The sequence below is a fragment of the Pan troglodytes genome, chromosome 19, assembly GCF_028858775.2.
Source record: "Pan troglodytes isolate AG18354 chromosome 19, NHGRI_mPanTro3-v2.0_pri, whole genome shotgun sequence".
NCBI classification, from domain to species: Eukaryota; Metazoa; Chordata; class Mammalia; order Primates; family Hominidae; genus Pan; species Pan troglodytes.
Window position 1 is genome coordinate 14,243,869 of NC_072417.2, and position 25,713 is coordinate 14,269,581.

Sequence of the window (25,713 nt, forward strand, 5' to 3'; positions counted from 1 at the left end):
GGATGTAGGAAAGGGGAGTCACAGGTAATCCCTAGAGTTCCTTGTACTGTAACTGGAGTATATCTCCCTCCTGAGGGTAGCTAAGCAACGGGTTGGGACAGAGGGTTGGTTTTTTGCACCAAAAGACCTATTTTGGACATGGACATGTTATGCAAAGATGCTATTATCTCTTCTAGGGGCGATGCCTGTGAGCAACTGGATAATCAAATCGGGAGCATTTCAGTCTCAAATACCTCCTCAGAGTGATCCAAGGAGATCTCTGCAGCCACGGTGACATTTTCTTTATCTGAAGCGATGACACAGCTCACTGAATGCCATTCTTCCACATGCTGGAAAAGCAAGGTCTAGTGAACACAATTCCTTTCCGTGCGGAAAGTCTGAAATCTTTAACGCTTCCGACACAGAGCATCGTAAGGTCCCAGAATAGAGGGTGTGAGCAATTTCAGCGCTCACCTCGGCCCAAGCAAAGCTCCAGCGGGAGCAATTGAGACCCAGGGACGAAGCTAGGGAGGGCCTGGCAGCCCCCGGCACTGGCCGGCAGGGGTAACCCAGGAAAAACAGTCTCCTGCCCTCTCGTGTCACCCGCTTCAGGCCCTCCGCCCTCCCCTGGCCTCTCGGGACGGCCGCGCTTACCTGAACCGAACTGTACGCACAAGCGCGCTCCTGACTCCAGGTGCACACCGTGGAGGCCTGAAACGAGAGCCATGACCGCGACGCGCTGAACAAACCAAGCCGCCAGTTTCTGTCCCGTCCCGGCCCCGGCCCTGGCGAGGTGCGCATGCGTAGGGCCGGGAGCTAGGACCCCGCGGCAGGCGGGCGCGTCCGCGTCGCACGGAAGTCTCGCGATGTTTGCGTTTGAACGTCTTGGCGGGTGCCGGCCATGGCGGCTTCGCTCCCGGGACCTGGGAGCCGGCTTTTCCGCACATATGGGGCTGCGGACGGCAGGAGACAGCGGCGGCCGGGCCGGGAAGCCGCGCAGTGGTTCCCGCCGCAGGACCGGAGGCGTTTCTTCAACAGCAGCGGCAGCAGCGACGCCAGCATCGGCGACCCCTCGCAGTCCGACGATCCTGACGATCCCGACGACCCCGACTTCCCCGGCAGCCCGGTGGGGCGGCGGCGGAGGCGTCCCGGCGGCCGAGTGCCCAAGGACCGGCCCAGCGTGACCGTGACCCCAAAGCGCTGGAAGCTGCGAGCTCGCCCAAGCCTAACCGTGACCCCAAGACGCCTGGGGCTGCGAGCTCGGCCCCCGCAGAAGTGCAGCACACCCTGCGGCCCGCTCCGACTTCCGCCCTTCCCCAGCCGCGACTCCGGCCGCCTCAGCCCGGACCTCAGCGTGTGCGGCCAGCCCAGGGACGGCGACGAGCTGGGCATCAGTGCCTCCCTGTTCAGCTCTTTGGCCTCGCCCTGCCCCGGGTCCCCAACGCCAAGGGACAGTGTCATCTCGATCGGCACCTCCGCCTGTCTGGTTGCAGCCTCAGCCGTCCCGAGCGGCCTCCACCTCCCAGAAGTCTCCCTGGACCGAGCATCTCTCCCCTGCTCCCAGGAGGAAGCGACAGGAGGAGCCAAGGACACCAGGATGGTCCACCAAACCCGCGCCAGCCTCAGGTCAGTTCTCTTTGGCCTTATGAACTCAGGAACCCCTGAGGATTCTGAGTTTCGGGCAGATGGGAAGAATATGAGAGAGTCCTGCTGTAAAAGGAAACTGGTGGTGGGAAATGGACCAGAGGGTCCAGGTCTGTCAAGCAGAAGCAAGAGGAGGGCCACAGGCCAGGACTCTTGTCAAGAGAGAGGGCTTCAAGAGGCCGTCCGGAGAGAGCATCAGGAGGCCAGTGTTCCCAAGGGCCGCATTGTGTCAAGGGGAATAGACAGGCTGGAGAGAACTAGATCAAGCCGGAAGAGCAAACATCAGGAGGCAGCGGAAACCTCTCTCCTCCATTCCCACCGCTTTAAAAAGGGCCAAAAGCTGGGGAAAGATTCGTTCCCCACCCAGGACCTGACTCCTTTACAGAATGCCTGCTTTTGGACCAAAACCAGGGCTTCCTTCAGTTTCCACAAGAAGAAAATTGTGACTGATGTGTCAGAGGTCTGCAGCATCTATACCACTGCCACTTCTCTCTCTGGATCCCTCCTATCAGAATGTTCAAACCGGCCTGTCATGAACAGAACAAGTGGTGCTCCGTCCTCTTGGCACTCCTCCTCTATGTATTTGCTAAGCCCCTCAAACACTCTAAGTATTTCAAACAAAAAGGCATCTGATGCTGAAAAGGTTTATGGGGAATGCAGTCAGAAGGGTCCTGTCCCCTTTAGCCATTGCCTTCCCACAGAAAAACTGCAACGCTGTGAGAAGATTGGGGAAGGGGTGTTTGGCGAAGTGTTTCAAACAATTGCTGATCACACACCCGTAGCCATAAAAATCATTGCTATTGAAGGACCAGATTTAGTCAATGGATCCCATCAGAAAACCTTTGAGGAAATCCTGCCAGAGATCATCATCTCCAAAGAGTTGAGCCTCTTATCCGGTGAAGTGTGCAACCGCACAGAAGGCTTTATCGGGCTGAACTCAGTGCACTGTGTCCAGGGATCTTACCCTCCCTTGCTTCTCAAAGCCTGGGATCACTATAATTCAACCAAAGGCTCTGCAAATGACCGGCCTGATTTTTTTAAAGACGACCAGCTCTTCATTGTGCTGGAATTTGAGTTTGGAGGGATTGACTTAGAGCAAATGCAAACCAAGTTGTCTTCCTTGGCTACTGCAAAGAGCATTCTACACCAGCTCACAGCCTCCCTCGCAGTGGCAGAGGCATCACTGCGCTTTGAGCACCGAGACTTACACTGGGGGAACGTGCTCTTAAAGAAAACCAGCCTCAAAAAACTCCACTACACCCTCAATGGGAAGAGCAGCACTATCCCCAGCTGTGGGGTGCAAGTGAGCATCATTGACTACACCCTGTCGCGCTTGGAACGGGATGGGATTGTGGTTTTCTGTGACGTTTCCATGGATGAGGACCTGTTTACCGGTGATGGTGACTACCAGTTTGACATCTACAGGCTCATGAAGAAGGAGAATAACAACCGCTGGGGTGAATATCACCCTTATAGTAATGTGCTCTGGTTACATTACCTGACAGACAAGATGCTGAAACAAATGACCTTCAAGACTAAATGTAACACTCCTGCCATGAAGCAAATTAAGAGAAAAATCCAGGAGTTCCACAGGACAATGCTGAACTTCAGCTCTGCCACTGACTTGCTCTGCCAGCACAGTCTGTTTAAGTAAGCTAAATGTATCTTACTGTCCCGAAATGAGAGGAGACTGGTCTTGAAGCCTCTGGTGCTGTTTCAACCTCCGTCCCCACAGGAGGGTGGAACTCCCATTCTCACAGGTTTCCTGTCAGCTTTTCAAACAAGAATTTTGTTTCCAAATGGAAACTGAAATATTTGTTGAAATGTTTAAATTTGCTGATAACAAATGTTCTGAAAGAAGTAAACTAGCCGGGCGCAGTGGCGTGCGCCTGTAGTCCCAGCTACTCGGGAGGCTGAGGCAGGAGGATCGCTTGAGCCCAAGAGTTCATATCTAGCCTAGTCAACATAGCAAGACCCCTGTCTCTATTTTTTTAAATAAATAAACTACGTGTGAAAACAAACGTTTATATTTATAAACCCTCTTTCTTTTTTTTTTTTTTAATTTTATTGAGACAGAGTCTTGCTCTGTCACCCAGGCTAGAGTGCAGTGGTGCGATCTCAGCTCACTGCAACCTCCGCCTCCCGGGTTCAAGCAATTCTCCTACCTCAGCCTCCCGAGTAGCTGGGATTGCAGGCGTACACCACCATGCCCGGCTAATTGTTTGTATTTTTTAGTAGAGATGGGGTTTCACCATGTTGGCCAGGCTGGTCTCGAACTCCTCACCTTGTGATCCACCCACCTCGGCATCCCAAAGTGCTGGGTGATTACAGGAGTGAGCCATGGCACCTGACCTATAAGCCCTCTTTCTAATTGTCAGCAGAGTCCTTTCTGTAAATTCCTTTCCGTTTTTTGAGCCTTAACACTTATGTAGTCTGAGCAAAAAAAAAAAAAAAAAAAAAAAAATGCCCAGGCTTCAGCTTCATACTGAGCAGAGCCTGTTGCTTCAGGTATCAAGGCTAGCTTTGGGAACCAGACTACAGATGAGACAACTGAAAGCAAAGAGGCTGAGGCAAAGCAGAGACCAAAAAAGAGTCTCAGGGGAGAAGAAGGGAAGCTAGTAAGCAACTTATAGGGGGCAGTGTAAGAAATGTCACATGTTACATCACTCGCACAGAGAAGCAGAATTTATCAATTTTCAAAGGGAAAATGTCTCTGTCTACTGACAAGGTTTTAATTTTTGCTTTTTTTTTTTTTTTTTTTTTTTTTTGAGATGGAGTCTCACTCTGTCTCCCAGGCTGGAGTGCAGTGGCAGGATCTCAGCTCACTGCAAGCTCCACCTCCCGGGTTCACGCCATTCTCCTGCCTCAGCCTCCCGAGTAGCTGGGACTACAGGCGCCCGCTACCACGCCCGGCTAATTTTTTGTATTTTTAGTAGAGACGGGGTTTCACCGTGTTAGCCAGGTTGGTCTCGATCTCCTGACCTTGTGATCCACGCGCCTCGGCCTCCCAAAGTGCTGGGATTACAGGTGTGAGCCACTGCACCCGGCCAATTTTTGCTTATTTTTCCTCAAAGGGAGGAAAACTGACAGGTTGCTTTAAGAGCTGAGTGATTGAGAGTCCTTCTGAACAGGACTTCGGGAATTTACTCCTAATCTTTTCCCATGGTTAACTTGTCTTCACTCTGTTTCTAGAACTCTAGTTTTTATACTTGAGACTCTGTAGTCGCTGTGGAAAGAGGTGTGACTGTGATAAAGAACTGCCTTTAAATACCTGAGTCCTCGTCAGCTTCTTCACTGCTACAACCTGGAGACCTCGTAATTTGGTTGGGATGCAAATTTGCAACTGGTATTCTGCTCCAAAGAGGTTCTCCCCATGTACCTGCAAATTAAAATCAGAGTAGGAAATCAAAGCTGGTATTGCTTTGCCATCTACAGCTTTACAATAATAAGTACTTACATGGAAGAGGAATTGTTTGTGGTGAGAAAGCCCCTGGCCTGTGTTCACGTACATTATGGATGGTCTGCAATTGAGAGGACACGCGTCAGCCCTTGAGGAGTCTTTCTCCCTTTTTTGGAGACAGTGTCTCACTCTGTTGCCCAGGCTAGAGCACAGTGGAACAATCATGGCTCAGTGTAGCCTCAACCTCCCAGGCTCAAGTGATCCTCCACCTCAGCCTGCGAAAGTGTTGGGATGACAGGCATGAGCCACTACACTCATCCCTTTTTTTTTTTTTTTTTTGATGGAGTCTTGTTCTGTTGCCCAGGCTGGAGTGCAGTGGTGCGATCTCAGCTCACTGCAACCTCTTCCTCCTGGGTTTAAGTGATTCTTCTGCCTCAGCCCCCAAGTAGCTGAGATTACAGGCGCCTGCCACCACACCTGGCTAATTTTCATATTTTTAGTAGAGACGGGGTTTTGCCATGTTAGCCAGGCTGGTCTTGAACTCCTGACCTCAGGTGATCCACCCACCTCGGCCTCCCAAAGTGCTGGGATGACAGGCGTGAGCCACCGCACCCGGCCTTCTCTTTTTGAATGAGCTCGACTGCTTTCAACTGAATACATTAGGACAGAGGGCACCAGACCTTTACCAGGAATGAGGCCGGGTGCAGTGGTTCATGCCTATCATCCCAGCACTTTGGGAGGCCGAGGCAGGCGGATCACCGGAGGCCAGGAGTTCAAGACCAGCCTGGCCAACATGGTGAAATCCCCGTCTCTACTAAAAATTTTTTTAAAATTAGCTGGGCCTGGTGGTGTCCACCTGTAGTCTCAACTACTCAGGAGGCTGAGGCAGGAGAATCGCTTGAACCTGGGCGGCAGAGGTTGCAGTGAGCCGAGATCGCACCACTGCACTCCAGCCTGGGTGACAGAGTGAGACTTCGTCTCAGTTTAAAAAAAAAAAAAAAAGGAGTAAAAGCTGAATGTCAAAATATAAAGTGGTCGTAGCGCAGTTGGGGTGAGGTGGAATATTTGAATTCTGTATCGTTGGGCTGGTTCATTTTCTAATTATCCCTCAAATGGCCTTACTCATCCCCTCCTTACTTCCCAGTCCCACAGCTGCCTTCTTCCCTCCACAGCGTCATATTAATTCCCTTTTGTAGCAAGACTAGTTGGCAATACACCTCCTTTGATGACCACAGTGGGGTTTCTGTGACCCAAATGTTAGCACCCTAGAGCCTGGGCTCTAAGCAGGCTCCTCTCAGGACAGTGTCCACATTCATCCTGACCACCAGCTCCATCTACAAGAGAGAGAGCCCAAAGCTGCCCCCTGGGCGATGGAGTCACACCGCTGCTGGCCTCTTGGGAATACTCACTTGGACAGAACTGCAACGAAGCCATGCCTGAATTGAAGGGTGTGGGTCTCGTTGGCCAAAGACCGTCTTTCATTGGAACTAGGAATAAGAGTGTTAGTTCATAGCACACCTGCTTTGTACATAGCAAGTGCTTCTTAAAAAGGGCCTCGCCCTGTTGCCCAGGCAGGAGTGCAGTGTTGCCGTCTCAGCTCACTGCAACCTCCGCCCCCCGGGTTCAAGCAATTCTCATGCCTCAGCCTCCTGAGTAGCTGGAATTACAGGCGTGAGCCACCATACCCAGTTAATTTTTGTATTTTTAGTAGAGATGGGGTTTCACCATGTTGGCCAGGCTGGTCTCAAACTCCTGACCTCAAGTGATCTGCCTGCCTTGGCCTCCCAAAGTGCTGGGATTACAGGCGTGAGCCACTGCGCCTGGCCATTTTTTTAAGTTCCAGGGTACATGTGCAGATGTGCAGGTTTGTTACATAGGTGAACGTGTGCCATGGTGCTTTGCTGCAGCTGTCAACCCAGCACCTAGTTACTAAGCCCAACACGCATTAGCTATTCTTCCTGAAGCTCTCCCCAACCCTGCCCCTCCCACAGGCCCCAGTGTGTGCTGTTCTCCTCCCTGTGTCCATGTGTTCTCACTGCAGAACAGGTGCTTCTGCACCTGGCTCCCCAGGGTCACTGGGAGTCAGATAAGAAAAGGCTCTCAGAGGCTGGGCGCGGTGGCTCATGCCTGTAATCCCAGTGCTTTGGGAGGCCAAGGCTGGTGGATCACGAGGTCAGGAGTTCAAGACCAGCTTGGCCAAGATGGTGAAACCCCATCTCTACTAAAACTACAAAAATTAGCTGGGCGTGGTGGCGGGCGCCTGTAATCCCAGCTACTCGGGAGGCTGAGGCAGAGAATTGCTTGAACCGGGAGGCAGAGGTTGCAGTGAGCCGAGATCACGCCACAGCACTCCAGCCTGGGCGACAGAGCGAGACTCTGTCTCAAAAAATAAATAAATAAATAAATAAATAAATAAATAAAAGGCTTTCAGAGATAAGCAATTGGAGTTCAGAATTGTCTCTAGAAGACCACACTTAGAAGAATACTGATTTTAAAAGGGCTCCTCAGCCTCTACACTATTGACGTTTTGGGCCAGTTAGTTCTTGGTGGTGGGGGCTGTCCTGTACTGCTCTGCGTGATGTTTGGCAGTATTCCTGGCCTCTACCCACCAGATGTGCTACTGAACACCCCCCTCCCCAAGTCATGGCAATCAAAACAGGCACAGCCTCTGGTGGGCAGAATCACCTCCCTTTGAGAACTCTCCCCAGCAGCGTTCCCCACCTTACCCCCCAACATAGAGGTCTTGCAGATAACAGAGCTATCCCAAGCTATTCCAAAGCTGAGTGAACGAGAACCAGAACTCCAGGGCTCATTCCACCAGGCTGTACCACAGTTTTACTTTGTGTGTGAACAAAAGAACATTTTCATTATCTCTGGTAACAAGAAGAGAAAGTCGAGTCCCTGCAGGGAAACAGATGCCTTCTGTGGGCTCACTGGGGTTTCCTTTCTCCCTGGGCTGTAAGGGGGCTGTTCCTCTCACAGCGTGCATGTGGCAGGGAGATGTCTTCCGGGGTCATAGCCTGACTCTGCTGTGACCCAGGCAGTACTTACTTGGTGACAGTCACAGTGATGTCTGCTGTCCTGTTTGGAAAGGCATTCTCCTCTAGCTGCCAAACGACTGAAACATGAGCCTATTTTAAAGGGGGAAAAAATGGTCAGTTGATTCTCTCTATGCCACTCACAATTCAGACCGCTAGCTACTCGTGGAACAGACCTAGGAGACGATTCCTCAGATTTTCACATTCCTCACATTTTTCTAACACAGCATGTTTCCTTTCCCTTCCTTTTTTTTTTTTTTTTTCTTTTTTGAGAGGGAGTCTAGCTCTGTCACCCAGGATGGAGTGCAATGGTGTGATCTCGGCTCACTGCAACCTCTGCCTCCCGGGTTCAAGCAATTCTCCTGCCTCAGCCTCCCAAGTAGCTGGGATTACAGGCACGCACCACCACGCCCAGCTAATTTTTGTATTCTTAGTAGAGACGGGGTTTCACCATGTTGGCCAGGCTGGTCTCGAACTCCTGACCTCAAATGATCCACCCACCTCGGTCTCCCAAAGTGCTGGGATTACAGGCATGAGCCACAGCGCCCGGCCCCGTTATTTCATTTAAGCCTCAAATACAAATATGGAGTAAGCAAGGCAGGCGGCCTCATTCCCCTTTTACAGGTGAAGAAGCCACTTCAGAGATTTCCCACAGCACAGAGATGACAAGGGACAGCTCAGGGTTAATAACTTTTCGTCTTGGCCGGGCATGGTGGCTCATGCCTGTCCTCTCAGCACTTTGGGAGGTCGAGGCAGGTGGATCACTTGAGGACAGGAGTTTGAGACCAGCCTGGCCAACATGGTGAAACCCCATCTCTACCAAAAATATTTTAAAAATTAGCCGGGTGTAGTGCTGCACGCCTGTAATCCCAGCTACTCAGGAGGCTGAGGAAGGAGAATCACTTGAACCCGGGAGGCGGAGGTTGCAGTGAGCTGAGACCGTGCCACTGCACTCCAGCCTGGGTGACAGAATGAAACTCCATCTCAAAAACAAACAAACAAACAAACTTTTTGTCTGACACGCCCTCCATACTACCCACGACTTCACTCTGCTTCACGGAGGTGAGCAGGCAGTTCACCTAGGGCTGTGTACTGGAAAGCTCTCATCCCCATCACCCCCTACTTTCAGAGCCAGCTTAGCCACTGTAAGCACTGCTGAGGACACACTGCAGTCAAGCGAAGCGCAAAGCTGGAACCGAGAGATTCAAATGAGACTAAGATGCAGAAGACGCCAACTGCAGGGTGGTGAGAAGAGCGAATCAGTCCAAACCGACTCACAGATGACCTCTTGAGGACGGGGTGACCAATCCTGCAGTTCATGATCAGGACAGAAGCAACCGGCTGAGGGTCATCACACTGAATGTTTGGAGAGGGAGGCTGTTAACAGAGCAGATGACATTCTCTTAAAGAGCCAAACAAAACAAAACAAAACAAAAACGTGGTTTCCTCACAGCAATTCAGCAAACATTCACTAATTTTTCTGCCTGTCAGACACCCTGCCAGGAGCTAAAGAAATAAAGTCCACTTGGTCCCTGTCTTCCTCACAAGCCTGACAGGCAGGGTCAGCAGTAGATCCCCGAGGAATTTAAATACAAGGTCGAAGGGGTGCTTCTGTGAGGGAGCTGCAGAGAACAGCAGTGGAGAAATATGAATTCCAACTCGGAGGAATTTGTAAGGTCTTCCTGGGGAAGGAGGCATTTGAGCTGGGCCATGGACTGATGCAAATATAACCCACAGCCTGGCTGGAAGGCCGGCACACACCAGCACTGCCACGTAGCCACCAGGGCTCCCCACCCGGACCCCCGAGGGGCAGGTGATGACTGCAGTGAGTTTTCTTAATTCTCCCAGGGACGGTCCATCCCTAGTTCCCCTCTAGATGCCTAGGAGATTGTTTTTTGCTTTTGTTTTCATTTTTTTGAGATGGAGTTTCGCTCTTTCGCCCAGGCTGGAGTGAAGTGGCGCGATCTCAGCTCACTGCAACCTCCACCTCCCGGGTTCCAGCAATTCTCCTGCCTCAGTCTCCCAAGTAGCTGGGATTATAGGTGCCCACCACCACGTCCGGCTAATTTTTTGTATTTTTAATAGAAACAGGGTTTCACCATGTTAGCCAGGCTGGTCTCAAACTCCTGACCTCAAGTGATCCACCCACTTCAGCCTCCCAAAGTGATGGGATTACAGCCATGAGCCACGGTGCCCGGCCTAGGAGATTGCTTCATTCATATAATGGATACTGTCCTAGCCCAAATAGCCTAAGATGACCGGGGACAAATCTACAGTCCAACAAATTCAAATTTATTGACTCACTGCAATAAGGAAAACTACACTTTGGTTTTGTTTGTTTGTTTGTTTTTGAGACAGAGTCCTGCTCTGTTGCCCAGGCTGGAGTGCAGTGGCGCAATCTCAGCTCACTCCAATCTCCACCTCCGGGTTCAAGTGATTCTCGTGCCTCAGCCTCCCGAGTAGCTGGGATTACAGGTGTACATCACCACACCTGGCTAATTGTTGTATTTTTAGTAGAGACGGGGTTTTGCCATGTTGGCCAGGCTGGTCTCGAACTCCTGACCTCAGGTGATCCGCCCGCCTCGGCCTCCCAAAGTGCTGGGATTACAGGCGTGGGCCACTGCACCCAGCCAAAAAGTACACTATTGTGTGTATCACTGAACAATGGAAAAGGCGGTTATTAAAGGACTCCAGGGAAGGGTGGAGTTCAGATGCAATGTAAATAAAGTCCTGTTTTGATGGTAAAGCAGGGCTGAGTGTCAAGGAGTCAGTCACCAGCAGGCCAGCCTGTGAATCAGACCCAGGGCCCGCTTCCTGGGAAACCATTAATATGGAGTAGAAAGTTGACAGACACTGTATCTGAAGCTCTCTACCTCAGGTGGAAACAGACTCTTCTCTTGGTCAAAATGACTTACACTCTCCAGGCAAGAGGGATAGGGGTTCATAATTACTGACGTAACTACTTCAAACAGCAAAGTTTTCTTTCTTTTTTTTTTTTTTTGAAACAGACTCTTGCTCTGTGGCCCAGGCTGGAGTGCAGTGGTGCAATCTCGGCTCACTGCAAGCTCCGCCTCCCGGGTTCACGCCATTCTCCTGCCTCAGCCTCCCGAGTAGCTGGGACTACAGGCGCCCGCCACCACGCCCAGCTAATTTTTTGTATTTGTAGTAGAGACGGGGTTTCACTGTGTTAGCCAGGATGGTCTTGATCTCCTGACCTCGTGATCCGCCCGTCTCGGCCTCCCAAAGTGCTGGGATTACAGGTGTGAGCCACCGTTCCCGGCCCAAAGTTTTCTGATCTGTGATTTTAGAGAATAAAATTTCTCAGTGCAGTGATACTTGTCAGCCACAGGGTGTCCTCGGGAAACAGACTGTTTCCTAGTATCTGTGTCTGTATCCAGCCTTGGGAATGGCAGGACAGATTTTCACTTTCCCAGTCTAAGCTAATTTTTACTTTCTCAGTGTCTTAGGGCATTAGACTCACTTCTCTCTCAGAACCCTGGTGAAGAAAGGCTGCACATAGGGAGGGTGGTACTGCAGCAGAATATGGTGCCTCGGAAGGCATGGAGCCGGACTGGCGGGGATTTATCTAGTTATTAACCATCTGTTGGTTGGACCAGGAGGAGGCTGGAGGCAGGGGTGCCAGTGAGGGGGTCACCACGGAAAAGCAGGCATGCAGCGAGGGAGGGGCATGAGGGACCTGTTTCCACAGCCGCCGTCACAGTCACCTTTTGCATCCTCTTCAACTGCAGGTTTCTGGGGTAATTCAAGGCCATGCTTGTCATGTAGGAATCTTCCCCGGAGTTAGTTAGGTTAATGCTCAGGGTCAGCTCCTTTGTGAGACCCACCACCAACTCCTGCCTGCACAGGGTACAGATAAAAATGTTACAGTTTATTTCATCTGTAAAAACCTCAACGCAATACAATAGGACATTCACCGAGGCTAGAGCGTGGTGCTGTGGTGCAATGATCACAGCTCACCGCAGCCTCCACTTCCTGGGTTCAAGTGATCCTCCCACCTCAGCCTCCCGAGTAGCTGGGACTACAGGTGTTTACCACCATGCCCAGCTAATATTTTTCTTATTTTTACTTTTTTGAGACGGAGTTTCGTTCTTGTTGCCCAGGCTGGAGTGCAATGGCACGATCTCGGCTCACTGCAACCTCCACCTCCCAGGTTCAAGCAATTCTCCTGTCTCAGCCTCCTGAGTAGCTGGGATTACAGGCACGCGCCACTATGCCTGGCTGATTTTGTATTTTTATTAGGGACAGGGTTTCTCCACGTTGGTCAGGCTGGTCTCAAACTCCTGACCTCAGGTGATCTGCCTGCCTCGGCCTCCCAAAGTGCTGGGATTACAGGCGTGAGCCACCCAGCCTGGCCAATGTGCAGCTAATTTTTTGTATTTTTTGTAGAGACAGGGTCTCGCCATGTGGAGGCAGGTCTTGAACTCCTGGGCTCAAGTGATCCACCTGCCTTGGCCTCCCACAGTGCTGGGATTACAGGTGTAAGCCACCGCACACAGCCCAGAATAGCACCTTCTTAAGTAACTTCTTAGATAAGTTGCCTAAGGAATACGTTTAGCTTAGACATTCTTCATCTCAACATAAGTAAACAGCTGGACTGCCATGCCCATCTCAGTTGTTGCATGAGATGACGATAATAGCTGCCGTTTATTTAGTGCTTACCATGTGCCAAGGACTGTGTCTCACACGCTCAACCCTCATAGTAACCCTGTGAAATAGTACAGCTACTCTCCATTTTATAGAAGAGGAAACAGAAGCCAAGACAGGCTAATTACCTGTCATCCCAGCACTTTGGGAGGCCGAGGCAGGTAGATCACCTGAGGTCAGGAGTTCAAGACCAGCCTGGCCAAGATGGTGAAACCCTGTCTCTACTAAAAATACAAAAATTAGCCGGGTGTGGTGGCAGGAGCCTGTAATCCCAGCTACTCGGGAGGCTGAGGCAGAGAATTGCTTGAACCCGGTAGGGGGAGTTTGCAGAGGGCTGAGATCACGCCACTATACTCCAGCCTGGGAGACAGCATGAGACTCCATCTCAAAAAAAGAAAAAAAAAAATTAGCCAGGTGTGGTGCAGGCACTTGTAATCCCAGCTATTCAGGAGGCTGAGGCAGGAGAATTGCTTGAACCTGGGAGGCAGAGGTTGCAGTGAGCCATGAGCGCGCCATTGCACTCCAGCCTGGGCAACAAGAGTGAAACTCTGTCTCTAAATAAATAAATAAAAGACTAATTAAATGCCTGGAGTCTAGTAGTCCAAAGAATTGAGAGAATTGTACCCAAATCCTCTTTCTACCACCAATTCACTGTGACCCTAGGTGAGGTACTCTATGACACAAATTCATCCATGCCACAATATTTATGGGGCACTGCTGTGCACTGGAGAACAGTGTGCATAAGACATACTGTCCCACCCCGTTTCTTGGCCTCAGCTTCCTACCCACAAAATCATTCAGACCCTTCCCATTAAAAGGCTGTGGTTTAAGACATGAGTCCACATGTCCTGGAAAAGAGGGTCCTGGGGATGTGTGAAAGGGTCCTCCAGAATGCTGAGGTATCACAGGGACCCAGAGCGCAGAACCACTCTCAGTAGCTGAGATCGACAGAAAAACATATTAGCAATACCGAGAAAACTGTTTTCCATCTGAAATGTCCAAAGATGAGATGTGCAGATCTAGGAAGTATGGCCTCCCAAAGTGCTGGGATTACAGGCGTGAGCCACCACGCCCGGCCTAGGAAGTAATGTGACGTGTGTTTTGTTCCCATTGTTTGGTTTTGGTTTGGTTTTTATCCCAGCTGAGAAGAGGCTGGATTGACTGGAGGGAGAGACAGGAAGCAGAGACAGAGCCTGCTGTCTCCACCCGAGAGACGATACATGCCTGAAATAAGGAAACAGTAGTGGATGGCTGGACACGGTGGCTCACGCCTGTAATCCCAGCACTTTGGGAGGTGAGGCAGGTGGATCACTTGAGGCCAAGAGTTCAAGACCAGCCTGGCCAACATGGTAAAACCCCGTCTCTACTAAAAATACAAAAGTTAGCTGAGTGTGATCACGTGCGCCTGTGATCCCAGCTACACAGGAGGCTGAGGCAGGAGAAGCACTTGAAGCCGGGAGGCGGAGGTTGCGGTGAGCCGAGATTGCGCCACTGCACTCCTGCCTGGGTGACAGAGTGAGACCCTGTCTCAAAAGAAGAAGAAGAAAAAAGACAACAGTAGTGGAGAAGGAAAGAAGTCAGAGACAGTAAAGCAAATGAAACGAAAAAGAGGCAGGGGAGGGGGGACAGAGGAGTTAAGGGTAAGTTCTGAGTTTCTAGCTCAGGTGGCTGAGTGGTGCCATTGACTGAGGGAGGTAACATGGGAGGAAGACCCAAGGGTGGAAGAAGATGCGTTCAATCGGGGACATGACAAGAGGTGCATATAGGATAACAAAGCAGAGATGCTGACATGTCAGCTGGACACACATCCTAGAGCTCAGGCGTGAGACCTCAGTGTCATCAGAATATTTAACAGCGTTGCCTAATCTGAGGCCTAGGGACTGTCTCAGAGGGCCCGGAATGCCAACATTTATGTATGCACATGTGATCTTCTAAGGAGAGGGGTCTGTAGTCTTCATTAGATTCTTTTGGGGATCTATGTCCTCAGGTCAAAAACCACTGAGACAGCTGGACACCGACGACCAGGCTCACTGGCGTTTTTGAAAGAGAAGCGTTTGCTTGCTATGTACACTAGGGGGCGATGTAGGGCAAGCCGTGCGTGCTGTATCTCTACGACCCCAGTAGCTGGCTGGGAGGTTGGTTCTTGGCTGTAATTAATTCCCTGCTGGAAACAGCTGTGCCTGCTTGTTAGGCTGGATTCCAGAGCATTTGAAAGTCTTCAATTGGTCCTGCAAATGTCTATGAAAGGGCTGACCAGGACTTGGGGAACTGCATTCTTCCCCATAAACGGCAACTCCAGCCAGCTGGCCAACAGAATCACAATACATACACAGCACTAGTCGCCAAGGACGCTTGTTTGTTTTGTTTTGTTACCGCCCCCCCCCCCCTTTTTGGAGTCTTGCTCTGTCGCCCAGGCTGGAGGGCAGTGGAGCGATCTCGGCTCACTGCACCCTCCGCCTCCCGAGTTTGAGCGATTCTCCTGCCTCAGCCTGCCCAGTAGCTGGGATTACAGGCGCCCACCACCATGCCCAGCTAATTTTTGTATTTTTAGTAGAGACGGGGTTTTACCATGTTGACCAGGCTTGTCTCAAACTCCTGACCTCATGATCCTCCTACCTCTGCCTCCCAAAGTGCTGGGATTACAGGCATGAGCCACCGCGCCCGGCCTGGGGGGCATTCCAAGACCACTACATGTGTAAACCCACACTCATGTGCTTGGCAACACTGTCATTCTGGAATTCAGTGTGGTCCAATAGAACGTCTGCAGCGATGGAGACAGGCGGTATCTGCGCTGCCCAACACCACCAGCCACAGGCGGCCACTGAGTCTTTGAAGTGTGGCTAATGTGACAGGAACAAAATGTTTCATTGTGTTTAATTTTAACTCATGTACACGTACACAGCTAAGCGTGGCTGGTGTGTTGGACAGTGCAGTGCCGCATGCTGGGGCTGCGGCCCTCTTTCCTCCCTCCGCCTCCACTCTGTCAGCACGTGCTATGGGCTGTCACTTTAAACTGTTACTCCCGTCATGGCCCAGCCCACATCGCCTCTCACCTGAGTGGTTACAAAGGGAGCAAGTGCCGCCCCTGCGTCCACCTTTGCTCCTACACTCTCCTCTCAGCTCAGCAGCAAGAAGGATCCTGCTAAGCTGCCTGAGTGTGTCACTCCTCTGACTTCCCAGCTCACAGCAAAAGCCCTTCTGAGGGCTTAAGAAGCCCCATGGCCTCTTCCCCCTTCCTCCCCTTCCCTCATTACACCCCGCCCCACTCCACTGCAGCCACTAGGTCTTCACCCTGCCCCCCACCCGCCAGGCAGGCTCCCAACCCAGGGTACCTGCAGCTGCTCTTCCCTTAGGCACCCATCCACATAGCTCGTTCCCCTACTTCCTCCAGTGTGTGCCAAAGTGTCACCCTCCGTGACCACCCCATTGAAAACTTCAGCATCAGCTGCCACCCAACACTCCCTCCCACCTTCCCTGTGTCTTCAACGTTCATCTCATCAACATGGAATTTACCTACTTACCATCTTCTCCCCCTAAGAGCACCAGGAGGGCAGGGATTTTTGTCTGTGGTGTTCACAGAAGTATCCCCAGCACCTAGAGTGCTTGGCACAAAGTAGATGGTCCAGAAACATTTGATTGATTAGTTAATTTGGCCAAGAGGTGGGCCGGGAAAGAGGTTACCTCTAACTGACGTAGAGGTCAGCCTGGCTGTGAAGAACGCTGGGTTCTGAATATAGCATTGTCCGGGATGTCAAGAGACCCAGGTTCAAGTCCACCAAATGGCCTATGCAGGGCCCTCGGCGACTGAGTCTGCTTCCTAATCTAGAAAGTGGGAAGACAGATCTCTGTCTTGCCTCCCTCCTGGGGTAGCTGAGGACATATCGAGATAATAAGTGCAGAAGCCATTTGTGGGCCACGGGGAGAGGGGAAGGGGGTGTGCAGGGTGTCCTAATGAAGGAATTGCCCAGGCAAGCGTTCGGGAGAAGGTTAATCGAGGAAACTGACGGCTGCGTCCAACTCACTGAGAGACGGTGGTGGCCAACTGTAATTCTGCGACACAAAACAGCTTATTCTTGCAGGCCTTCTCATAGGGCAGCTGTAACCAGACAGAGAGTCCCGATCAGCCCAGGCTCCGCCTTCCCCAGCAGCCCTGCCTCCGGCTCTTCTCCTTATAGGACGTTTTGGGCTGTGCCTCCTGCTCACCCTGAGAAGTGCAGTTACAGGGAGGTGAGGGGTGCAGGCTGGGATTGTCCCCGAAGAGCAGGGACTGTGACATTCCTGGGTGACATTCCTGGATCTGTCCTATAACATGGGCACACTGTGACCCAGTCCTTTGACCAAGGTAAAAAGTGGGGTGACCTTCACGGAATGTTAGGGGTGCCCATGACATTTACATCATGCGAATTAAGCAGCAACACACAGCTCACAACTTTGAGCATTCAGGGAGCAGACACCTACGCGAAGAGAAGCTTCCTTAGTCCTTTCGGATATAGGCAGAACAGCCCGGGCAGGGGTGGGGGATGCCTAGCCAAATATCGTCAAGGTCCAGGCCTTGGAGGTTCCTTCCTCATGGCTAGTCATCTGTTTTTTCGGTTGTTTGTTTTCAGATGGAGTCTCGCTCTGTCATCCAGGCTGGAGTGCAATGGCGCGATCTCGGCTCACTGCCATCTCTGTCTCCCGGATTCAAGCGATTCTCCTGCCTCAGCCTCCCAAGTAGCTGGGATTACAGGCATGTGCCACCACGCCTGGCTAATTTTGTATTTTTATTAGAGAAAGGGTTTCGCCATGTTGACCAGGTTGGTCTCAAACTCCTGACCTCAGGTCATCCACCCACCTTGGCCTTCCAAAGTGTTGGGATTACAGGTGTGAGCCACCGCGCCCGGCCTGGCTAGTCGTCTCTGTAAGCTAACTATTTCCCTTGCCTACACATAACCGACTAATTCTGAAAGCCACATTTCAAAAGGCCCCATGGAGGTTGAAAAGCTCCAGTTCGTGTTTTTAAAAATTCCAGTGTTCTAAAGTAGCTGGGTCTGTTTTTGTATTATGAAGGAAGGCAGCCAGCTCCTCGGCTGGAGAGCCTCTGCGCTTCGCACTTCTCTCCCGGAGGCCACCTGGGCAGCTGTCTGCAGGTCTGTTCCCACGGCCTAGAGGGGGAATGAGAGCCCAGGGCTTGAAAGGAAACTTTCTACTTCCTGCGGAAGGGGGATGCCATTTGCAGAAGTCAAAGCGTGGCGCTCTCTCTAAGTGGGTCAACAGTTTCATGCAGGGTTTTTTGTTGTATTTTTTTTTTTTTTTTTTTTTTTGAGACGGAGTCTTGCTCTGTCGCCCAGGCTGGAGTGCAGTGGCATGATCTTGGCTCACTGCAAGCTCCGCCTCCTGGGTTCACGCCATTCTCCTGCCTCAGACTCCCGAGTAGCTGGGACTACAGGTGCCCGCCACCACGCCCAGCTAATTTTTTTTTTTGTATTTTTAGTAGAGATGGGGTTTTACTGTGTTAGCCAGGATGGTCTCGATCTCCTGACCTCCTGATCCGCCGGCCTCGGCCTCCCAAAGTGCTGGGATTACAGGCGTGAGCCCCCACGCCCGGCCTTTTGTTGTATTTTTAATATAGCCACATAGCCTGATCTCTTCCACCCAGCCCCAGTGAAAGAGAATGGGGTTAAGCCAGCTAAACTCCCAGCTAGAACGCACTCTCTGGTAACACCGATGTGCCTAACACCACGTGATTTTTCCTCACCCATTTTATACGGGGAATAACTTTTTAAAAATCTCTTTGCCATAGCATAATAGTCATCACTGGTTAAGGAAAGACACATAAAGAGATGTTAAGCAGGATACAATCGCAAGGCGTCTCACCATAAAATGAGACGTGCTTATTAATGACACAGGCAAACAGCACTAGGAATGGACAAGTCCACATTAGGTGCCTCCTGAGATGGTGTACTGAGAAGGACACACTTCTGTGATATTCCTGACAAAAACGCATAACCTGGCTGGGCACGGTGGCTCACGTCTGTAATCCCAGCACTTTGGGAGGCCGAGGAGGGTGGATCACCTGAGGTCAGGTGTTCAAGACCAGCCTGGCCAACATAGTGAAACCCCGTCTCTACTAAAATTACAAAAATTAGCCGAGCATGGTGATACATGCCTGTAATCCCAGCTACTCGGGAGGCTGAGGCAGGAGAATTGCTTGAACTTGGGAGGCAGAGGTTGCAGTGAGCCGAGATCACGCCATTGTACTCCAGCCTGGGCAACAAGGGCGAAACTCTGTCTCAAAAACAAAACAAAACAAAACAAAAATGTATAACCTGAATCTAATTATGAAGAAATATCAGACAAATTGAGGAACATTCTACAAAAGGACTGGCCTGTACCCTTCAAAAATGTTAATGTCATTAAAAGACAAGGAAAGACTGAGTGAGAAACTCTTCCAGATTAAAGCAGACTAAAGATAAATAACTGTAGAACGCTATGAATGATCCTGGACCAGAACCTTTTTTTTCTTTTGCTATAAAGGACATTAATAGGACAACTGGCAAAATTTGAATAAAGTTTGTAAATTAGATAATAGTATTTTATCAATGTGAATTTCCTGATTTTGATTATTGTACTATGTTAAGACAATGCCTTTGTTTTTAGGAAATATATATTGAAGGTTTGTGGTTTTTTTTTTTTTTTTTTTTTGAGACAGAGTCTTTCTCTGTCACCCAGGCTGGAGTGCAGTGGCACAATCTTGGTTCACTGCAACCACTGTCTCCCGGGGTCAAGCAATTCTCCTGCCTCAGCCTCCTGAGTAGCTGGAACTACAGGCATGCACCACCACACTGGGCTAATCTTTGTATTTTTTAAAATTTATTTTTTATTTTTTTGAGATGGAGTCTCGCTCTGTTGCCTAGGCTGGAGTGCAATGGCACGGCCTTGGCTCACTGGAACCTCTGCCTCCTGGGCAGAGGATTCAAATGATTCTCCTGCCTCAGCCTCCCTAGTAGCTGGGACTACAGGCGCATGCCACCACACCCGGCCAATTTTTGTATTTTTAGTAGAGACAGGGTTTCACCATCTTGGCCAGGCTGGTATCGAACTCCTGACCTCAGGTGATCCACCTGCCTCAACCTCCCAAAGTGTTGGGATTACAGGCATCAGCCAGGGCGCCCAGCTGACAAAAGTTTCTTATGACACTACCCGCCTGTCTAAGCTGCACTGATGGGCACCAGGAGGAGAGGCTAGGATATAGGTTTGGTGGGGCCATTCAGCCTGAAGGCCCTGGCAGGGCATGAACAGGCAGGTGCGCCAAAGGGCATCCTCTCTGCAGTGCAAGACACGACAGCTCCAGTCTAGCTCCCACAAGGAACCCCCATCACAGCGTCATCAGAGCCGCTTGCCAAGTGAGGTCCCCAGGATGCAATGTATGCATGTGCCTCATGAAAGATGTAGCAAGCGCTTTTGCGAACATAAAGACATAAAGGAACAAGCCCCAGGGGCAGATGGAGACCTGCGTTACCCATGAGTCCTCACTCACGGGGACACATTAACACCATCTCAGGGACTCAGTTTCACCATGAGTACGGCGAGGGGCCCAAATGCCGTCTGAAGACATTGCCTCCCAACTCCACCATTCTTGGAAGTTAGGGGAGCAGGTGGTTTCTGTGGGATGGGCTCTCAAGAGGGCTGGGTACTGGCTGTGGGTAGAGTCACCTGGAAGATGGCAAAGGGCTCAGTGTAGCGGTCCAGGATGGGCTGGGGATGGTCCGTCTGTCCCTCAGGGGTCTGGAGCTGGTAGCTGACTTTGACACTGGCATTGGAGAAGCAGTCCTCCTTACAGAGCTGTGGGGTCACCACGGAAGGCAGGGTTAGAGTTGGATGTGGGGGAGAAGATGACAACAATAATGCTTTTTTTTTTCTTTTTCTTTTTCTTTTTTTTTTTTTTTGAGATGGAGTCTTGCTCTGTTGCCCAGGCTGGAGTGCAGTGGCGTGATCTCGGCTCACTGCAACCTCCGCCTCCCGGGTTCAAGCGATTCTCCTACCTCAGCCGCCTGAGTAGCTGGGATGACAGGTGTGTGCCACCACGCCTGGCTAATTTTTGTATTTTTAGTAGAGACAGGGTTTCGCCATGTTGGTCAGGCTGGTCTCGAACTCCTGACCTCAAGTGATCCACCCGCCTCAGCCTCCCAAAATGCTGGGATTATAGGCGTAAGCCACCGCGCCCGGCCTCTTTTTTTTTTTTTTTTTTAAGATAAGGTCTCACTCACTCTGTCACCCAGTCTGGAGGGCAGCAGCACCATGATGGCTCACTGCAGCCTCAACCACCTGGGCTCAAGCAATTCACCCACCTCGGCCTCCCAAAGTGCTGGGATTTCCAAATATGAGCCACCGCACCTTGCAAGAATACTTTCTACTTTGATGTCATCATAAGAAGAAATAAACAATAAAAGTGGTGAGTCAGAAGTCCTAAGCATCTTCCAAATAAGCCAGGCTGAAGGGACACGTCCTTCAAGCAAGCTGCCAAGTACTTTGGGAAAAATCTCCTTCGTTCTACTACGGTTTTGTGTCTATAGCTGCTATGGTTCTTATCCCAGTCACAAAGGGGTAAAGAACTGGCTCAGACAGAAGGGAAGAGTCACAGCCACACCTGGGTTTATCAAGATCTTTCTCTTTTTTTTTTTTTTTTTTTGAGATGGAGTCTCACTCTGTCGCCCAGGCTGGAGTGCAGTGGCTCGATCTTGGCTCTCTGCAACCTCTGCCTCTTAGGTTCAAGGTTCTCCTGCCTCAGTCTCCCAAGTAGCTGGGACTACAGGTGCATGCCACCACGCCTGGCTAATTTTTGTATTTTTTTTTAGTAGAGACAGGGTTTTACCACATTGGTCAGGCTGGTCTCGAACTCCTGACTTCGGGTGATCCTCCCACCTCGGCCTCCCAAAGTGCTGGGATTAGAGGCGTGAGCCACTGTGCCCAGCCGACCAAGATCTTTCTCAAAGCAACATGGAGGACATATTAGAGAGGTAAGAGAGAAGATAAGGAGATTGCTTAGCATACCATTTGCCACTCTCTTTGTTTAAATAAGCCTTTCTGCCCCTATAAGAGCCTCAAGCCCATGGGAGAAAGTGAGCATGATTCTCTGGTAGAGAATGTGATTAAGCCTTTATTTAAGGAAGGCTGTAAACTTTAATCCAATTAACAATCACTTTGGGGGTAAATGTGTATTCAGAAGAAGAATTCATGCATTTGTTTATTGGAATAAATGATCCATATAGATCCAAAGTTCGAGATCCTGTCAGGGTTTGAGTCCTGACATACTTTTTTTTCCCCATGTCTCTGGGCACCTTTGCCAGGAGTAAACCTTTCTAGATGGTCGTTTCTATCTTTTTATTCTTCCTTTTAGTTGTTCACTTTTTCTGATGCCAATTGACATTGAGGCCCTCGGTCCTAGTTATTATCAGGTGAGGTCGGATAACGCATGCCAAGAACACTGGTATTCCTGAGTTATTACCAAGAAAAACGTCAGCAATGACAGCATCTCCATCTTCCGTGCCATTATGTGGTTCTTGATTTATTATTATTATTATTATTATTATTATTATTTTGAGATGGAGTCTTGCTCTTGTTGGCCAGGCTGGAGTACAGTGGCATGATTTCGGCTCACTGCAACCTCCATCCCCTGGATTCCAGCGATTCTCCTGCCTCAGCCTCCCGAGTAGCTGGGATTACAGGCACCCGCCACCACGCCCGGCTAATTTTTGTGTTTTTAGTGGAGACAGGGTTTCACCGTGTTGGCCCGGCTGGTCTCGAACTCCTGACCTCAAGTGATCCACCCGCCTTGGCCTCCCAAAGTGCTGGGATGACAGGCGTGAGCCACCGTGCCTGGCCTGTTATGATTATTTTAATCACCTCATTTGTAGGTCTGGGTATGTGCCCTTCACTGCATCACCTCAAATCCTTTCTCAATGACAAAGACCCCTCCTGACTCCCATCCAAACTCCGTCACTTACCTCTCCCTCTGTGGGCATGAGCAGGAGGTCCTCACAAAGCTGGGATCCGCTGCTCCACTCCCTCAGGCAGCCCAGACAGCTTCTTACGTCTGAACACTGCAGCCGTCTCCTCTGCTTCCCCACATCCACATCCAGCGTGAAGTTGAGAAGTGCCCCGCGGAGGCCTGGGAATGAAGACCAGACCTTCCCGATGAGGTGGGGATGAGCCAGCCGCAGACAGAAGGCCCCCAGCCTGCCTGAGGTTCCTTGTGGCCCCTCCTGAACAGTGTCCCCATGCAGGTACTTCCCTGCGGCTGGACTCCTGCGTCGGTTTTTCAAAGATATTTTTCTCACCGTCTTCTGACACCTGACCAGGGTCTCTGAGTGCTCCCGCCCCAAACCTGGAGCAGCACATTCCCAGGACTGAGTCAGCCTTCCTTAGGGAAGGAGGGCTCGGGAAGAGGATCGAGATTGAAGAAGAAAATAAGGAGGAAGGGAGACAACAAAGAGAATGGAGAGGGAAAGAGGGACTCTGCGGAGGAAAACCCCAGGACGGCACAGCTGGAAGCACCGTGGAGATCCCGGGGCCGCGTCTCTTACTGTACAGAACAGAACCAGCTCAGCTAGGGAAAGACACTTACTTGCCCAGCATTGCACAGCCCATCGAGCTCTGTGTCCTGGAAGGGACAGGTCTGTTATTTTCTTTTTTTTTTTCCTTTTTTCTTTTTTTTTTCCTTTTGAGACAGAGTCTCGCTGTCACCCAGGCTGGAGTGCAGTGGCGCGATCTTGGCTCACTGCAAGCTCCGCCTCCCAGGTTCACACCATTCTCCTGCCTCAGCCTCCCCCGTAGCTGGGACTACAGGCGCCCGCCACCACACCTGGCTAATTTTTTGTATTTTGTTTAGTGGAGACGGGGTTTCACTATGTTAGCCAGGATGGTCTCGATCTCCTGACCTTGTGATCCACCCGCCTCGGCCTCCCAAAGTGCTGGGACTACAGGCGCCCGTCACCACACCTGGCTAATTTTTGTATTTTTAGTAGAGACGGGGTTTCACCGTGTTAGCCAGGATGGTCTCGATCTCCTGACCTTGTGATCCGCCCGCCTTGGCCTCCCAAAGTGCTGGGATCACAGGCGTGAGCCACCGCACCTGGCCAGGTCTGTCATTTTCAATCCCCAGGTGGATAATAGCCTGCTGCTTTGGGAAAGCCACCCCACCCCAGGAGACTGCTCTGACTGTGGGAGGCAGAGACCATCTCAGAGATTGCTCCTGAGAATTTAAACCTCGGGGACTGTTGCTGAGGAATCGTTCCAGGGGGGAGCTCTTGGGTAAGCAGTAAATACCTGGGCTGTGAAAGCCATGCCCACCACCTCCTTTCTGGGAACAGTCTCCTAATGAGTTTCAGGTAAGGAAAGAGAAACCAGGCCTCCAACAGGTGATCCAATCCCACCTGGGCCGGAGGCACATAGTGAGGAGGGAAGGGGAGAAGACACAAGTCAGAGAGAAAGAGGAGGGTGCGTCTCAGAAGCCCCCGCACACACGCACACACGTGGGCATGGAGAAATGGCTGCCTTTATCTGAGTCTTTTTTTTTTTTCTGAGACGGAGTCTCGCTCTGTCGCCCAGCGTGGAGTGCAGTGGCGCGATCTCAGCTCACTGCAAGCTCCGCCTCCTGGGTTCACGCCATTCTCCTGCCTCAGCCTCCCGAGTAGCTGGGATTACAGGCACCTGCCACCAGGCCTGGCTAATTTTTTGTATTTTTAGTAGAGACGGTGTTTCACCATGTTAGCCAGGATGGTCTCTATCTCCTGACCTCGTGATCCACCCGCCTCGGCCTCCCAAAGTGCTGGGACTACAGGTGCCCGTCACCACACCTGGCTAATTTTTGTATTTTTAGTAGAGACGGGGTTTCACCGTGTTAGCCAGGATGGTCTCGATCTCCTGACCTCGTGATCTGCCCACCTTGGCCTCCCAAAGTGCTGGGATTACAGGCGTGAGCCACCGCGCCCGGCCTTCTGAGTCTTTTTTTCCAGAAACTCAACCCTTCAACCCTGAGGAAGGGCCCCAGTGTCCCTCTTCCCAACAGTGTCAGCTCTAAACCCCTTCCGAGTGTGGACATAACCTCAGACCACCCTTTCTTGAGGCAGTTTGCATTTAACAAACCTGGAGACTAAGGAGCTAAGCTCTAATCGAGGGATTTCAAGCACCAGGACCTCAGACCAACACCCACCCACCCACCCCCCGCCCCAGTCCTCTTTCCCTGCCCCTTACAGAAGCCAAAAAGGAAGGACCATCACGCCAGGCAGGGGTCAGCTGGACCATTTTTTACCTGACTCAGAGGCTGTGGTTACAGAGCTGATTTCAAAACATAAATGGACATTCACGACGCCGTTGAAGCCGATGGGCAGTGCACTGGGGGTGAAGGCCATGGAGACCTTCAGGCGAACCACAGGCCGGGAGCTAAACAAGACAGCAAAGAGGATGGGAGACGTGACTGCTCGGCCTCTGGGTCAGGGCCTGGCTGATTGGTTCATGCATTCAATGGTTCTCTATCAAACATGCCCACATCCAGGTGATCCCTGAGTCTCAGGGTACAGTGGGGAAAGAGACAAGTTTCTGCTTTGGTGGGAAAGCAGACAACAAGCAAATAAACGAGAGAAACAGGGAGATACTATGTATTGGCAAGGCTATGAGAAAAATTAAAATACTGTTGGCCGAGCGCGGTGGCTCACGCCTGTAATCCCAGCACTTGGGAGGCCGAGGCGGGCAGATCACCTGAGGTCAGGGGTTTGAGACCAGCCTGGCCAACTTGGTGAAACATCGCCTCTACTAAAAAACTCAAAAATTAGCTGGGTGTGGTGGTGGGCGCCTGTAATCCCACCTACTCGGGAGGCTGAGGCAGGAGAATTGCTTAAACCTGGGAGGCGGAGGTTGCAGTGAGCCGACATCCTGCCACGGCACTCCAGCCTGGGTGACAGAGCGAGACTCCATCTCAACAACAACAACAAAAATACGGTAATAAGG

General features: G+C 51.1%; 2 protein-coding genes across 2 annotated transcripts in view; one reads left to right on the forward strand and one right to left on the reverse strand.

The window, feature by feature from the left end:
- Positions 1-25,713, reverse strand: part of ITGAE (integrin subunit alpha E) — an 85,513-nt gene that overhangs the window by 8,442 nt on the left and 51,358 nt on the right. The window contains exons 17-28 of the mRNA XM_009431609.5: positions 25,019-25,149; positions 22,713-22,876; positions 20,422-20,550; positions 16,749-16,822; positions 11,787-11,919; positions 9,340-9,438; positions 8,075-8,154; positions 6,433-6,510; positions 5,081-5,144; positions 4,895-5,002; positions 634-690; positions 234-329 (exon numbers count right to left, since the gene is read on the reverse strand). Coding sequence (XP_009429884.4) covers positions 234-329; positions 634-690; positions 4,895-5,002; positions 5,081-5,144; positions 6,433-6,510; positions 8,075-8,154; positions 9,340-9,438; positions 11,787-11,919; positions 16,749-16,822; positions 20,422-20,550; positions 22,713-22,876; positions 25,019-25,149 — 1,213 coding nt within the window. The remainder of the gene's footprint in view (positions 1-233; positions 330-633; positions 691-4,894; positions 5,003-5,080; positions 5,145-6,432; positions 6,511-8,074; positions 8,155-9,339; positions 9,439-11,786; positions 11,920-16,748; positions 16,823-20,421; positions 20,551-22,712; positions 22,877-25,018; positions 25,150-25,713) is intronic.
- HASPIN (histone H3 associated protein kinase) lies at positions 673-3,644 on the forward strand. Its single transcript, XM_024350178.3, has one exon. It carries the CDS (start codon positions 881-883, stop codon positions 3,275-3,277), a length of 2,397 nt encoding a protein of 798 aa, XP_024205946.2. The 5' UTR covers positions 673-880; the 3' UTR covers positions 3,278-3,644.